Source organism: Hyaena hyaena, unplaced genomic scaffold (assembly GCF_003009895.1).
Source record: "Hyaena hyaena isolate Hyena2069 unplaced genomic scaffold, ASM300989v1 scaffold_32, whole genome shotgun sequence".
Classification (NCBI taxonomy): Eukaryota; Metazoa; Chordata; class Mammalia; order Carnivora; family Hyaenidae; genus Hyaena; species Hyaena hyaena.
In genome coordinates, this window is record NW_024080663.1 from 313,408 (window position 1) to 329,873 (window position 16,466).

Here is a 16,466-nt window from a genome sequence, read left to right on the forward strand (position 1 = left end):
GTTCAGGGCATGATCTCATGATCCGTGGGTTTGATCCCCGCATTGGGCTCTGTGCTGACAGCTGGGAGCCTGGAGCCTGCTTCAGATTCTGTCTCTCTCTCTCTCTCTCTCTCTACCTTTCCCCAACTCGAACCTCTGTCTGTCTCTCGCGCTCTCTTTCTCAAAAGTAAATAAACATCAAAAAAAATAATACTCTGAATATAATTTTCTGTATACAGTGGATCACTACGTATTGACTAATCAATATATCCATTATAAAATAACAGAATTTAAGGTATATGAACTTTCTAATTTCATATAGAAACTTGAACTAATGGGTGTGATTTCTAGGGATCTACATCTATTAATATAAGTTAGACTCAGAGAAATGACTTATTTTCTTAAAGGAAAGAAGAGGCTGATACTTTTCAACTTGTAATGATCCAAATACAGGAAACACCTAAATATTTTAAAACACCGACTACTCGAAAGTTAATAAACCTACAAATAAAACTACAGGAATAATAAATCTCATTAATAATCAAAAAATTATTAGTAAAAAATGAGATATCATTTTCACTAATTAAATTTCTAGACATTTAATGTTTATACCCAATATACACACATATATAACACTGGAGAGGAGACTTCATTTAATACCAAATTTAGTGCAGACTGGCTTAAATATGGTAATATGCTGCAAGAACTTAAAACTACTTGTATTTTTAAAATCTATTAATCCCACTTCTGGGAATCTAAAGACAAAAATCCACAAAAAGAAACATTTATAATGCCAAAAGTGTTTGTCACATCATAAAAAAAAATTGAGCTGAATCTAAAATGTTAAACAAATAATGGTTTGTCCTCCAAATGGAACATTATTTGATCATCTAAGTAGCAAAAAGGCAAACATATGTACCAAGCAAAAAAAGGTTCACAAAATGACATTGCAATTATACTTAAGTGAATATTCATGTTTAGAATGATGTCAGCACAGGAGAATTTTCCTACTTTTCTTCTATGATGTGGTTATGTCACTTTTTAAATTAAAAAATTTTTTTCAATTAAATTCATTGAATTATCCCCTTTTCAAACTAGAGGTTTAAAATATGTTTAATCATTTCCCAAGCCTTCTCCCCCCCAGGAAAACACGCTACCTCTCATACCCCTCAATATTCCTTCACCAACTCAGCCTGGGGTTGGTCAGCCTTGATCCCTCCCTCTCCTCAGGTCTGACCCTGGTCCCTAAACTCTCTCCAGAAGGCAGAGTTATGTTATTCAGTGCCTTAGCATCCTCAGCTCTCAGAACAAGGCCTCATGTATGATAAGGGTGGGAAAAACACTTGTTGATTTATATTTATCCAATGTGGAACTTACTGCACACTTTTTTCAATTATTTATTACTCATCTGTACCCCTTTTTAAGCCAGGTATTCATTCTTTTTTCTATTTTTCATTTCTTTATATTCTCCACGGCAAACCACAGTGCTGGAGAGAGCTCATCTGAGCTAAATAAATATTTACTGAACTAAAGAATGCTGAATACATATCTCAAAAATGAATTTACTTGGTTCAGACAGTTTCTTCCTTTAAAATGCAAATAACATCTTACAAAACAAAACAAACAAACAAAAACACCTCATCCTACATCTTCTGGTGATGTGTCCCAAGCAACCAACAGACGAAGAAGCATCTGAGTGTTTCTGAGCTAAAGAAGGATGTAAATATAAAATGGGGTGCAAATGAGGAACAGGCTTCAGCTCTTCAAGGGAGGTAAGACAACAGCTCAGAACATTTTCCAGGAGGCCGCACAACTTTCCTGCCTAGAGCTGCCAGCCATTCCTAAATGCTTCAAATGCCAGGCATTGCCCCAGGACACCTTTGTGAGGGTGACCTCCTCCAGTCCTCACCACAACTATGTTAGGTGGGGTGTTATTATCTCTATTTTAAAGATGAAAAAAAAAAAACACAAACAGGAATCTGATAGAGTTAAATAACTTGCTCAAGACATAAAACTAACAAGTGCATTCAAGGCCAAGCCTGTGGCTCTGCTAAGGTCACTGCTCTCAACCACTACGCCAGGTGGAGGATGGCTTCTCTGCAATTAGTAGTAGACTTAGACGTAGAATAGAACTACTAAGGTGTTAAGTGTAGTCTACATTATAAATAGCAGACACAGACATGATTACAAAGTCTACAAACGTTAGCCTTGTCATCTCTAATTCAGACATGACATCTGGCTCAGCCCTGTCCCAGTTAATCCATAATTAGACCCCTTATTTAGCAATGTGAGGACTTAACACGTGGGTGAAGGAAAATACATTGTGGTTACCACCTCTGCTTCCGCATCCTCCACATATCTAGGGGATTGAAAAAGAAATCTTAATTTTTTAACTCTGTCATTTTCTAAGCTAACCCATCACACTTATTCTAACTTCGCACACATATTATTCTCTCCATCCTCCAGTCATCACAGGCCTCATCCAAATTCTCCTTGACCTCTGTACCATGGTTCTGTGAACCGAGAGCAAAATAGTAGCAAGCGAGGATGTGGTCTGTAAGCATGCAGCAAGAACCTAGTTAATGTATGCTTACAACTTTTTAAGGCCATCTGCTTCAAACTCATATGAAAGTGCTGTGGATGCCACTATGATCCAAGCACCCTAATTCCCAACTCCAAAATGGCACTGAGTATTGTCCTGGAAAGGACACACCTTCCCGACAAAGTTGATCTCTTTGTAAAATCTGTGCCCTCCATCTCAAGAAGTGTAACGTCACAGCTTAGCAACAGAGAGACGCTTCATGAGTAGGGACTTCCCTGAAACGGTGCCTGTCATCTATCTGTTCAGTGTCACTGTGACGTCCAGGGCCCGCCCTCATTCTAGCAACCCTGGCTTTAGAATCACTCACAGAGAAGGGCTTGTCGATTTCCCACTGAACATGATGTTCCATATTTTATCTCCTTCTTCATGCTCATGACAGTTCTAGGAGATAAAATGTAAAAAGCTCTCTCCCACTTAGAGATAAGAAACTAGAACCACAAAAGCTTGTGTGACATACTTAAAGTCACAATCTAACAGGAAAAACACAAATTGTACCTAATACCGCTGTACTATGAAGACTCATCACAAGAAAAATATGTTTCCCAAACTATGTGTGGTGATAAATGTTACCTGACTCATCATGGTGATCACTTTTCAGCATCTACAAATATCAACTCATTACACTGTATACTTGGAAATAACATAATGGTATGTCAATTATACGTCAATGAAAAATGTAATTAAAAAGGAAGAAATGGCTAAGACAATAAGTTTTATGTTGTATGTATTTTACCACAATATTAAAAGTTGGGGGGGAAAGTTTATCAAAAGCAACAACAGGGATGCCTGGGTGGCTCAATCGGTTAGGCATCCAACTTCAGCTCAGGTCACAATCTCAGGTTCATGGGCTCGAGCCCCACATTCAATTCTGTGCTGGTAGCTCAGAGCCTGGAAGACTGCTTCAAATTCTGTGTTTCCTCTCTCTCTCTCTCTCTCTCTCTCTCTCTCTCTCTCTCTCTCTCTCCCCCTTCCCACTGGCACTCTGTCTCTCTCTCAAATAAACATTAGAAAAAATTAAAACAACGACAGCAACAACAAAAGACAAGGTGATGATATGACTTTTGTGCAACAGGTACTGCCTTGGGCTCTCATCTCTGCTTTGAATCTGCATCTTTAAAGGCCATAGTTGGCTCAGTCAAGACCACAGCATTCTGGTAATAAGATACCACTTCACCTTTTATGTCCAATTTGATCATTTGCAGTTTCCCTCTGAAGTTACCTAGAAGAAGTTACCTTCCTTCCTTCTTTCATATTTTGTCATCTCATCATTCATTCACTGAGTAGATATTTACAGAGCCCCTACTATGTGCCAGGCACAGTTCTAAGCTGATGCGCAGCGTTCAAATACTGAAATAGTTCCATACTAGTGGGTTAACAGCTGCTGCCCACAGCATGCCATGCCCCTCCGCACGGGCCACCTCATCTCTTCCCTGGGACACCCCCTAACCTGGACCTCCCCATGACTCAGCATAACAGGAAGGCTCCATTGTGGCCAGCTTCGAGTTCAACTGGTAAATCCCTGGGCCTAACCCCTTGTTAAGTGTTTTATCACCTCCCAGACACAGCAATGAATGGAGCAGACAAGGTCCCTACCCTCTAGTCTAGGAAAGAGACAATAAATAAGTAAATACATAAATGAATCAGATAATTTCAAATAGCAGAGCACTGTAAAGAAAATAAAACAACAAGGAACTAAAGGGTGACTGAAGCGGGGGGCGACAGAGTAAAACTTGAAAGGAAGTCTTTCTGAGGAAGTGATTATTATAAGGAATCAGGAAAGCAAAGGTCTTAAGTAAAAACACTCTAGACCGAGAGAATAGAACTATCCTGGCCTTCAAGTGGGAATGAGCTTGAGATTTTCATAGAAGGCCAGTGTGATGGGGGCATCCTGAGCCAGGAGAACATAGAATATATGTGTAACTTCACTGAAACATATGTAGACAAGGCCAGATCAGGGAGGATCTTAATGGCATTGGTAAGGAGGTTGAATCTAATGCCAAGAACAGTGAGTAAGCATTAGACAGATTTGAAACAGGGCCATGAGTGATCTAATTTATATTTTTAAAAGATTACCCTGACAATTGTGTGTCAGCTGTGATTAAACAAAGGCAAGGGTGAACAAAGGAAACAATGTATGTCGCTCTGGTGGTCAACCAGATGAGCAGAGAGAGTGGCTGGAGCTAGAGAATAACAACAGAGATGGAAAGAAGTATTCTGACTCAATATATGTTTTAAAGGCAGAGCTGACCAAGCTTACTGATGAGTATAATGTGGGAAGAGGAAACGGGAGGAATGAAAATGTACTATTCTTGGATTCAGCAAGTCGCTGAAGGCAGTCCATTTACTAAAAAGGCAATGACTGTGGGAACAAACAGGTTCACGGAGAAAAGGAATCAAAAGTTCTGTTTTGCCAAGGTAAATATGAGATATCGTGGAGATCTATAATGTGGAGATATAAACACGCAGTTGGATATCTGACCTTAACAGGAAGAGTCCCCCAAAAGACTATGACTGATCCAAACAGCAACAATTTATATAGGTGTAACTTCGCTGAAACATATGTATAATGCACATTACGGACTCTCTTATAAGACTTGTGCCGAAAATTAAATGCATATGCACAATACAAAGTAGGCACATAAAATTCTCTTTAAGGAAAGAATACAATTCTTGGTTTTCATTTTTATTAAGTGTTGTGTCAAAAAGCTTTCTGGGGAATGCCATTTCAAAATCAATGAGGAAATGAACAGTACACAAATAATGACTTTACACTGCTTCTCTAACTAGCTATAAGGCAACTCATGCTGCCCTCAGCACTTCTTCAATCCCGCTGAGACTGCTTTTCCTTCATTTGGTTGCATTAAAGCAGTGGAAACTTCTGCATCTGATGTATTTTATCCCCAGCTCAGTGTATCTATTCTGACTGAACTTCCTTTCAAAACTCGAGAGTTGCCATGATAAAATTAAAGATGACGCCAGAAACAGGAAGAACTGGCATGAAGAAGGAAAGGAGAGAGGAAGAGGAGAGGGCGGGGAAGAGGGGAAGGAAAGGAGTGAGCAGGAGATGATCTCTTCTGGATGGCAATCCCTCTGACAGAGGACTCCCGGAGAACGTGTTCACACAGCCATCACCAAACCCCTCAGGAAAGACACCCTTGTTTACATGGCTTGAATCCAGAGGTTATTACAGGCTCTCCATATTCTAAACACAGTGTCAATTATCGGTCTCAAATGAGTAATAATTATCAACGTAAAGTGAAAAATAAGCACGCCTGCTTCCTTCAGCTTACCAGCACTTCACTGAGCTTTCATGCCAACAGCCAGCTTTTCATGTGTGCCTTTAAAACAAAAGCAATGGCCTGGCTGGTGCTACAAATAATCTTTGAATCCTCAGAATCAGAAGGAAAGTTAGAGGTCATTATATCCAACCCTATCGTTTTACAGATAAGGAAACTAAATAAGCCAAAGAGAGATAAAGTGGCTTACCCATCATCCCAGAGCCACTTCAGGATGAAGAAATGTTTTTCTGATTCTTAGTCATGATTCTTTATATTATACCCTGCTGCCTACAGAATGAGAAAGAAAAGTACCACAAGCGATGACCCACGGCTTTGCGGTAGCCACACCACGGGGAGAAAAGTTGGCCAGAGCTGGGCATCTCAGCCCTGGAAACAAGGTCCCAGGCTACACTCAGGATGCCAGCCCTGCAACTATTCTCAGCCTACACCCTACAACAGCTGACAGTCTTTCTAACACCACCTCTGTCTGGGCTTTTTCCCCTAGAGCTTTCGGTTTGATGTGGCAGAGTGTGAGGTATAGTAGCTGATGCCTCTGTCCATCAGGATCTTCAGAAAGAGGCTCCTGAAAGCTCACACAGCAGTGTGCTTCCAGGCTTCAGAGAAGCACAGACCCCCCCCCCCCCACCATGGATAATGGGAAATGACACCTCTCTCCCCAGCCTTTCAACCAGCATATTCCTAAGTGGACACCACACTTGTCCCTAAAAAGTTATTACAGGTTACAAATGAGTTTTATAAGCCCTGGTGGGCTTCTGCCTTCCAAGCTTTTGGCCAATCCCAGTACATATAGAAAAGTTAGAAATATTCACACCAAAACGCTGTAGCACATTTACGTGGAACTCACATTTACGTTTTAGTGCTTACAGAGAACAAAATTTGCAATCAAAATGATTCTGGGAAAGTTTTGTCTAGTTATTAGGGAAGTGCAATATATGCAGACTTCTATTTGGTTTGCCTACTGCAAACATGTATATAGATTAATGGATTGATAATAATAATCATAATAATCCTTCCCCATGAAATCTAGGATTTCTTCTTATGCAAAAAAGGAACACCTCAGTAGTCTTTAAAAATTTGTCACTGGGGTCCCTGGGTGGCTCAGCCGGTTAAGCATCTGACTTCAGCTCAGGTCATCATCTAGCAGTTCGTGGGTTCGAGCCCCACATTGGGCTCTGTGCTGACGGCTAGCTCAGAGCCTGGAGTCTGTCTTCAGATTCTATGTCTCCCTCTCTCTCTGACCCCCCTCTGCTCATACTGTCTCCATCTCTCTCTCAAAAATAAATAAAACATTAAAAAAATTTTTTTAAATCTGCCACTATATATTCTTTTCCCTGGAAATAGTCTTTCTAGATATTCATTTTTTAAAAACACCAATACAGCTGTGGGATCCAAGCTCCCCATTGCGGTCTGAGACTCTGTCATTAGATACTAGCAAATAAAATCTGAGAATTAAACAGCCCATGGATAGTAGTCCTCACTTTCCATTCCATATCAATTCCCAGGGTACTAATAATTTTCACCATCTCCCACTTCCACTGAAAAAGTGGCCTGGATTTTATGTGACTGTGCTAGCATTCCATTGGCCTGATTATGGAAAATAATCATAAAAAAGTACTTACAGCATAAGCACCTATCAAAAATGCTGCATTTGCTCTTTTCCGCTGATCAAAACAGGTGTAGTGCACTATTTTCTTTCTTGATAAACTGTATGACTAAAAAGAGGGAATAAAAGAGTGTAACCATAGAGACAGAGTTAAAATATACAGTAGGTATACATCATCTCAACTTCCAATGTGTGTCACACTCAGTGAAATCTACCAACTTTCAACTTTCATTTCTCTGGCAATTGTACACGAGCATAGTTGAGGGATGGAGGGTTAATGGTTCTGACTTTCTACAGCCCAGTCATGCTGCAGATTTGATGATATAACCAACATTTCTCTCCAAGAAGGGAGACATACAATGGGAAATCATTAAATTATTGGCATCTTTATTAGTGGGAACCATTTTTGAAGATTCACTCTAAATCTTACATGCAAATTCTAGTCATCCTGTTTTCTTTTTTAATTTTTGTTATTGAAATATTGTTGAAATACAATGTTATATTAGTTTCAGGTGTACAACATAGTGATTCAACAGTACTATAGATTACACAGTGTTTACCATGATAAGTGTAGTCACCATGTGTCACCATGCAACGTTATTACATTAGTATTGACTATATTTCCTACCCTATAGTTTTCATCTCCATGACTTATTTGTTTTTTTAACTGGAAGTTTGTATCTTTATCCTCCTCACTCACTTCACCCAGCTTCCCACCCCTATCTTCTTTGGCAAATACCAGATCATTCTCTGTATTTATAAATCTGTTTCTGGTTTGTTTTGTTATTGTTGTTGTTGTTCTTTGTTCATTTGTTTTGTTTTTTAGATTCCACATATAAGTGAAATCATATGGTATTTGTCTTTCTCTGACTTCTTTTACTTAGCACAATACCCTCTAGGTCCATCCATGTTGCCACAAATGGTAAGTTCTTTTTTATGGCTGAGTAATTATTCATCCTTTTTCTTTCTCTATATACCATACCCAGTTCCAGAAAAGTTATCTTTACCTTTCATATTATACAGTTTATTTTTAAATGTGACAATCGGTCTATTTTGTTCTAAAATTCTCAAATGCCTATATTAGCCAGAACACCAATACTAATATTTTCTCTCTAGAATCTTCTATAAAGATCCCTTTTTAATTATAGGACAATAAATGGTTAATGGGAAACAATAAACCATCAAAAATGTCATATCAGCAAACATCTTAATGCAATAACCATACGTTAAATTCATGATTCAAACAAACAGTTTATTAAAGCACCTGCTATATGCCATGCAATATGCTGAAACCTCACGTATTCAGCTAAATCCAAAATAAGCAACTCAGTATATTGCATACATGCTAAATAGGACAAGAAGTGTGCAAATAAAAGATCTGTTAAAATGAAATCAAAGTATTAAGCAAACTCAAACATAAAACAACAAGAACACTGATGCAACTAAATGAAATCTGCTCAATTTCTTCATATTTCAAAACAGTTACAGTATTTTGACAAATGGTTTTCAAAACACAGATACATGGGTACCTTTCAATATTTGTCTATGAATTCAAACTGACTGTAAAAGCAGCGTTCTATACCTTACACATTGACCACAACGCACAGAATACCTGCTTTTGCAGTCCCTTTAAAAACTGGGGCACCTGGGTGGTTCAGTCAGTTAAGCCTCTGACTTCAGCTCAGGTCATGATCTCACAGTTCGTGGGTTCGACCCCTGCGTTGGGCTCTGTGCTAACAGCTAGCTCAGAGCTTGGAGCCTGCTTCAGATTCCATATCTCCCTCTCTCTCTGACCCTCCCCTGCTCACACACACACTCTCTCTCTCTCTCTCTCTCTCTCTGTCTTTCTCTCTCTCTCTCTCAGAAATAAATAAAAACGTTTTAAAAACATTTTTAAACAAAAAATAAAATAAATAAAATAAAAATGTCAGAGAGCTCACCTACCTACCTTTCTTCATTCACCCTGCTGTTTTCTTTAAGGAAAGAAACTCTTCAAATTCTGAAGTCTATTCTACATGAAATTGCAACATTTTGGCTTTTAATGTAACCACAGAAAATGCAGCTATCTGTATCCCGGCAATGAGCCTGGAAGCCATCACCACCCCAAGGCAAGCGCTTCTTTCCTAACCCAGAATCACATGTTCTGAAAATGGCACTACTCTTTTTAATTTGAGGGGCACCTTGGTGGCTCAGTCAGTTAAGTGTCCAACTTTGGTTCAGGTCATGATTTCATGGTTCGTGAGTTCGAGCCCAGAATTGCGCTCTGTGCTGATGGCTCAGGCCTGGAGCCTGTTTCAGATTCTGTGTCTCCCTCTCTCCACCTCTCCTCTGCTTGCACTCTGTCCCTCTCTGTCTCTCTCTCTCTCTCGAAAATAAACATTAAAAACAAATTATACATTGAACTTTGAAAAATGTTTGCCTCAAAGTGGGTCTCATTATCAAAGTCCTTATTTCCAGGCAGGCTTAGTAAAATATCCCTGTGAAATAAAGCTTTAAAAAGTACATTTTATTCAATTCAGTTCAGTCAAAACACTGAAGTTATCTGAAGGACTTCAAGGTCACTATGAATGGTGCCAACACTTGTCTCCTTGCTTTCTCAATTTGAGACTACTGTCTACTGGGCATTGCCTTTTGTTATTTTATTATTTGCTTGTTGCAAGTATGTCTTCTGCTTTGTTTTTGCCACTTCTTGTTCTCCATCAATAAGTTAGGCTTGTTTTACCCAAAGGACAGTCAAGGCATTTAAGACCTAAGCATATTTTATGGTGTCTAATCCCAAACACCGAAAGACTGCTTTAAACAGAATCAGGCTGAGCCTAAGGGGCTCAGCTCTGGTTCCCAGCCTCTTACTCATTACATTTCCTGGTTCCCTAAAACACGTGGGGAAGAAAATATCCACAATGGATCCTGACATTTAGATTATCTGCTTTGATGCCTTTTTCCACTAAGAATTTAGATTTCACAACAAACAATTACTATCATTTAATAATGTGGAATTAAATTTATCTTACAAATCTACTTGCCAAAGGAGACAAACTCGTAATGCTGTGCTTCCGTCACCAGTAGTGTTTTTAGCTGCTTTCAAACTTTCTGCACTTGCTTGGTTTTTGCTTTTGCTCTCTTATTCTAAAGTATCTGGAATGCAGAGACCACCCTGCACCCTGCATCAGAAACCGTGAAGCTACAGGATGAATGAAATTCTGAAGGAAACTTTCTTTTCAGTATAAACCTATAAATTTGTTAAAGTAAATATAATGCAAATTAAAATTTTAAGGACTTTAGAATCTTTTAAACTTTACAAGCTTGCAATAATTACATCAGATAAAGAATATTCTTCATAAAATATACCTACAAATTTTAACTCTTTTTAAATATCTCCTACTAGAAGCTGCCTAGAGGATGGAAACATAGGTTTTAACATCCATTACTATACACAAGTCCAAAAAAGTTCTTGTGACAAGAACCTTTAGGATCTGCTCTCTCAGCAACTTTCAAATATAACACATAGTATTATTAACTATAATCACCATGTTGTACATTACAATAGTTAACTTTTTGACATCAGTTAAATGATAGACCGTTTCTATCTAATTGTTTGGAAAACAATTTAAAGCTCCTAGCATTTACCTTGCTTCGAGGGTTTTGGAATTCAATTGTTTTTCTCAGTAAAGGCTCAAAAGCATTACAGTCAAAAAATGATCCACTTAGTGAAGCTTGGCCAATATCTCCCAGGTCAGATCTCAGAGGCTGTGTTCTCACTCAAGGAATCAAAGCGAATTCAAAGTAAATGATAACAGAGAAAAATCTTATGTCATGCTGGCCTGGTCCTCATTTTCTGCCTTGCCACGGCCAGGCCTCCCCCTTATAGGTCACCATGCCCCAGTCTTACACCAGCAATGCTGTTCAACATAGCAGATAACAGGGTTACTGGAATAAAAAATTTCAAGGATGGGGTGCCTGGCTGGCTTAGTCAGTGGAGCATGCAACTCTTGATCTTGGGGGTCATAAGTTTAAGCTTCACATTGGGTGGGCATAGAGTTTACTCAAAACAATTTTTTTCAGGGATAACACAACATTTTGCCAATTGTTTAGCTAATGCTCTGTATGATTAGGTTGATGTACACAAACTAATGTTTTCTACTTTCAAGTATTAAACATGTCCCTCTGTTAAAAAATAAAATAAATTTTATAAACAACCTACTGGGGTGCCTGACTGGCTCAGTCAGTGGAGCGTGCTACTCTTGATCTCAGGGCTGTGAGGTCAAGCTCCAAGCTGAGTGTAGAGCCTACTTAAACATTAAAAAAATTAAAAAAAAAAACAACAAAAAACCCAACCTACTACATATTAAAGCACTCCGGAAGAAATGATACTATCCATTGGAGACAGTGATGACTCAAGTGCCTTTAGAGAACCCTTTGGCAAATCTTTAAGATCTTTCATGGAGGAACTTATCATGGAGGGAAAAAAAGGCACCATCCACAGACAAGAGGATTCCATTGTAGGAATGATCCAGTAGATGTTTTCTAGGATACTGCCCCCATACCAAGAGAACTTCTTGCCTCCAACCTGAACTGCTTCTTCCTTACTCTGGCCCAACTTGTCTGTGGTCGGGTATGCTGGAGGCCATTCAAGGAGAGCCCTTGCAAGGTTAAACCATCCCCTCTGGCTTTCAGTGAGCTACCGCCTCTATTACAAATTCTTTTGGCTTTACATGAGAAGCTCAGAGATTACAAAAACACTGCGTACAATATCAAAGTAAGGTTAGACACTGGAAAAACAAATACATATAGCCTTAAATATAAAGGCAGGGATGTCACAGAAGGAATGCTAAGACCTCTGGCCTGGTTGCTTGCTCTTGCACATGACCAATTACAAATGATAACCTGCAGCCCCCATCCACATTATTTTACATTTCTATCTAGCAACTGCACTATATATGTAGTATATATCCTTCGGAATCTTCTTAAGTGGACACAGCCAGCCCTCTATAACAACAGCTAACATTTATTGCTACACTCCGTCATTTCCTAAAGCACAGAGACAGTGCCAGAGGGATCCAATTTGACCAGACACAGAGTGACTCCCAAACCAGAGATTGTGGGCAAGGCTGAAGTATAATGAATAGTCTGTGTCTCTCTTTTACCAAGAGAACATAAGCCAGGAGTCAAACATAAGGAATCAAGATAATTCCTTGATTACCATGCTTGGCCAGTATCTCCTATGTCGGATCACAGAGAGTGGAGTTCTCTCAGCAAACATGATAGACGGAAGAAATTCAGAAATCTCTCACTGAGTTTGATGGTTTGTGTAAATCTCAATTACAAGGCCACAGTTAAGTTTCATGGTTCAAAACTTAAATAATTCTCAGGTCAACAGAATTGGTTGAATTAATCAGTATCACTAAAACTTTTCAGAAATAAAAAATATCAATCTAAATTATATGTTATTATTTTCATCCTGTTAGCAGACTGGCTCAGGGTAACATAGAGAGTTTATTAAAATACAGATTGCTGGGCCACACCCCTAGAGTTTCTGACCAGTGCCCAAGAATTTTATTTCTATCAAGTTCCTCACTAATGCTGATGTAGATGGTCCAGGGATGGCACGCTGAAATCCACTATGCTACTGCATAAAAATGTGACTCGTCCACCCCTGGAAATGTTGTGTGTGGCTCCTAAAACACTGTCCATTTGGTCAAGTAGCCCCAAAAGACATTTAAATTCTCTTAGGAACTTTAATCATGCTAAATGCCTTTTAAAAGCATGTTATAAAAGACACATTGCCCCAGATTCCTAAGAAAACTGTATCACAGTTTGTAAATTCTTGCACTCCAGATGATAACACCTTAGGAACAAGATCCTTTAATGATTCAGTAACTGAGCTGACTTAAATGGCATTATTCCAGAGGGTCCAAGTTCAGATGCTCTCTGGGGCCGAGAATTTGAAGTGGGTCAGCTGGTAAACCAGAAAAGCATGCCCTATCCCAAGCAGACTTAGCTCTAACTTCCTACTCTTGTGTAGGAAACTAAGCCCATTATCACACACTTTAATATGGAGAAGAAGCCAAAACTCCAGAATTAAATGGAAATGTTTATAAATTACGGATGTTGACCATGAATTCAAAATGTTTACAGAGCATGCGTGCTTAAGAAAACATCAGTAAACTCAATGCAGCCCCTTGGCAACCAGTCTGCTGCATCTGCGTGCTGGGCTCCTGTGGCTGACAGACATCCTATGGCTTCTGTCAGTGTGGATGGAGCAGCTGGTGTGTGCCAAACACAGGGCTGAACAATGTAGTAAAAGGGGAGCAGAACCTCAGTCTCCAGCCTCATAAGCATTCCAGTAGAATGAATATTTGATGTTAACCAAGGGGGAGGTACTGGCCAAGGCTTTTACAAACAAAAGAGAAGAACTACCTAGGATGCATTCACAGCATAGCTGGGAGCCATGGAATGATCTTAATTACAGGTATAGTCATTTATTTCATGTAGCAAGGTAAACACTAGATAAAAGATAGAATATGGTATTGAATATCTATCCATTAATATAATCGAACTTATAGAAATTTCCAGACCTGGACTGCTTACCTGAGACTCAGAGTTTTACCACTGCTATGTAAATCATGACAAGCATGCACTCTAGCATATAAACATTTTAATGGTAGCTGTAAACCAAAGTACGACAACTGTTATAAGAGAACAATACAAATTAAGATGAGGGTATTGCCCCCAGACAGAGGTTTTCTATCTCAGAAAGGAGAGCTATGTGAAAGGTTGCATTCTGGAGGCTCGCTCCTGGAGAAAAACCAGCCATGGCAACTCGGAAAAGAAGATGTTGACATGCTCCACGAATCACAAATAGCCCAGGCTCTCCTCGGATGGCAGTGAGATAACAAACCATGCATGTGTTCAGCACTCAGGGCAGAGGACCACAAGCTACTCAACCATTCCAAAACGAAAGGTGGTGGAAGATGGTGCAATTCAGCTCAAAGCCAAAAAAAGCCCCACAAAACATACCAAAAAAGCAAAAACAAGAGCTAATACATCATTTAGAACAACAGATTTTTTAAGCAGACCTTCAGGACAGTTGTCTGCCATGCTCCAAAGTAAAATCTTCAAATCATTTGGTTAGAACACTGTGTTTAATTAATCTCTGTGAATCAGCCTGATGGAGCTAAGAAGACATTAATGTGACCTGGATAATATGCTCTTGAATTAAAAAAAAAAAAAAGAGCCCATGCACATCCCTAAACAAGCAAGCTCTGCCAGTGATGGCGCCCAGATTAAGTAGATTATAGCATGGGGACCATGGGGCCCAAGGCATCATTCTCTTACAGGTGACTAGGCTAGCCCAGTAATGGCCGCAGCAATCAGCGTCTCCAAAGCAATCAGTTGTCATCTCATTGCAAAAGCGATAAAATGAACAGGTCTTCCTGTCAGCAGCCATGACCTCTACATGTTTTACCTCCAACTTTCCCAGGAAAGGGATATTCTTGAAAATTTTCTTTGGCTGTACAAAACAAAATATGGTTTATGTTTTTATTTAGAGCTAAAACAAAATAGGTTGAGTAGTTTCTTTAAAAAGAAAAAGGTGTGTCTGTGTGGTCCCGTTTTATTTCAAACCCAGTACGTTTCATTGATGAAATGGCACATATGATCACAGCAGAGATCAAAATGTCAGAGAAAAGTTGCGCATAAAGATTTGGCGGAAGGCATCTGGGGATTCTCCACTAAAGAAGTTTTTGCCTGAGAATCTCTGAAGGAATCAGGAAGTACTCTGTGCCTTGCAAACTCTACGTATGCCCACTCCTGTGGGAATTAACACTGCTTTAGAGCCCCTGATACCTCTTTAAACTACATGAACTGTCTGTCTCCAGGATCACTTGCTTTTCTTCCCCCCCCCACCCAAAGCCCATGAACCTGAAATAGAAGATAACCTCATGAGGAAATCTCAACATGTTTTTGTAGTTATAATAAGAGGGTGGTCTGATCATTATATCAAAAGAGTCCTTGTGTACAATTACCTGATACACTGGCAGGTGCCTGGTTACCGGATAGGATTACTGCACTGATTCCCTCAGCAACAAGGACATTCCCTGAGCCCCCACCATCTGCCAGGTACTCAGGGCTTTAATACAATTGTCCATTTCACCAGGCCACACCCCCTTCTCCTTTTACCCTGAAAGGTCTATGTGGGGTGTTTTGTACCTTTAAAATTACACTTCTGTCAATATTCTTTTAAAGCTTTTAAAAAACAGTCCTCAAGATTACTATAATTGTCCCATTGATTCATAAGAGCAAGTATTTAAAAAAAAAAAAAAAAAAAGAAAATGTCCCCTTTTTTCAGTGATGCTCTTAGTTTTTTCAGACTGAGGATTTTAGGTTTCTCAGAGGAAAAGTGAAATCAGCAGTTAAGACTGTATTGACCATTTTAGGAAAAGCTAGTTCGATCATAGATTATCACTTTCATATTATTGTATCAGTCATTGAAAGATTTTCTTAAATGACAAGGGGCGCCTGGGTGGCTTAGTCGGTTAAGCGTCCGACTTTCGCTTAGGTCATGATCTCGCGGTTCGTGGGTTCAAGCCCCCGCGTCGGGTACTGTGCTGACTGCCGGCTCAGAGCCTGGAGCCTGTTTCAGAGTCTGTGACTCCCTCTCTCTCTGACCCTCCCCTGCTCATGCTGTCTCTCTCTCTCTCTCCTAGAAATAAATAAAACATTAAAAAAAAAAAAACAACTTAAAAGAAAGATTTTCTTAAATGACCAAGTTTAAAGAAGGTATTTTTTTTTTAACATCACTATGCTATCTCTTGTCAGAACACTCTTCCCTTTTAGAAGCCTGTATATCCTAGCCCAGTGTTGTTACCATTGTCTGTGCCAAGAATCCCTTTAAAAATCTGTTAAGGGGCGCCTGGGTGGCTCAGTCGGGTAGGCATCCAACTTCAGCTCCAGTTATGATCTCATGGTTCGTGGGTTCCAGCCC

At 39.5% G+C, this 16,466-nt stretch overlaps 1 protein-coding gene across 6 annotated transcripts in view; it reads right to left on the reverse strand.

Moving 5' to 3' along the window:
- Positions 1 to 16,466, reverse strand: part of CDC14A (cell division cycle 14A) — a 168,066-nt gene that overhangs the window by 125,937 nt on the left and 25,663 nt on the right. For 4 of the 6 annotated variants that reach the window (XR_005527732.1, XM_039228456.1, XM_039228455.1 and 1 more), the window contains exon 4: positions 7,500 to 7,592. The exons of 1 other annotated variant lie outside the window; for it this stretch is intronic. Coding sequence is in view for 4 of the 5 variants with exons in the window: in XM_039228456.1 (XP_039084387.1) it covers positions 7,500 to 7,592 (93 nt within the window). In the remaining variant the exon portion in view is untranslated. Of the gene's footprint in view, positions 1 to 6,067; positions 6,086 to 7,499; positions 7,593 to 16,466 lie in introns of those variants that run through there. One more of the 6 variants, XM_039228458.1, reaches the window with a different exon arrangement.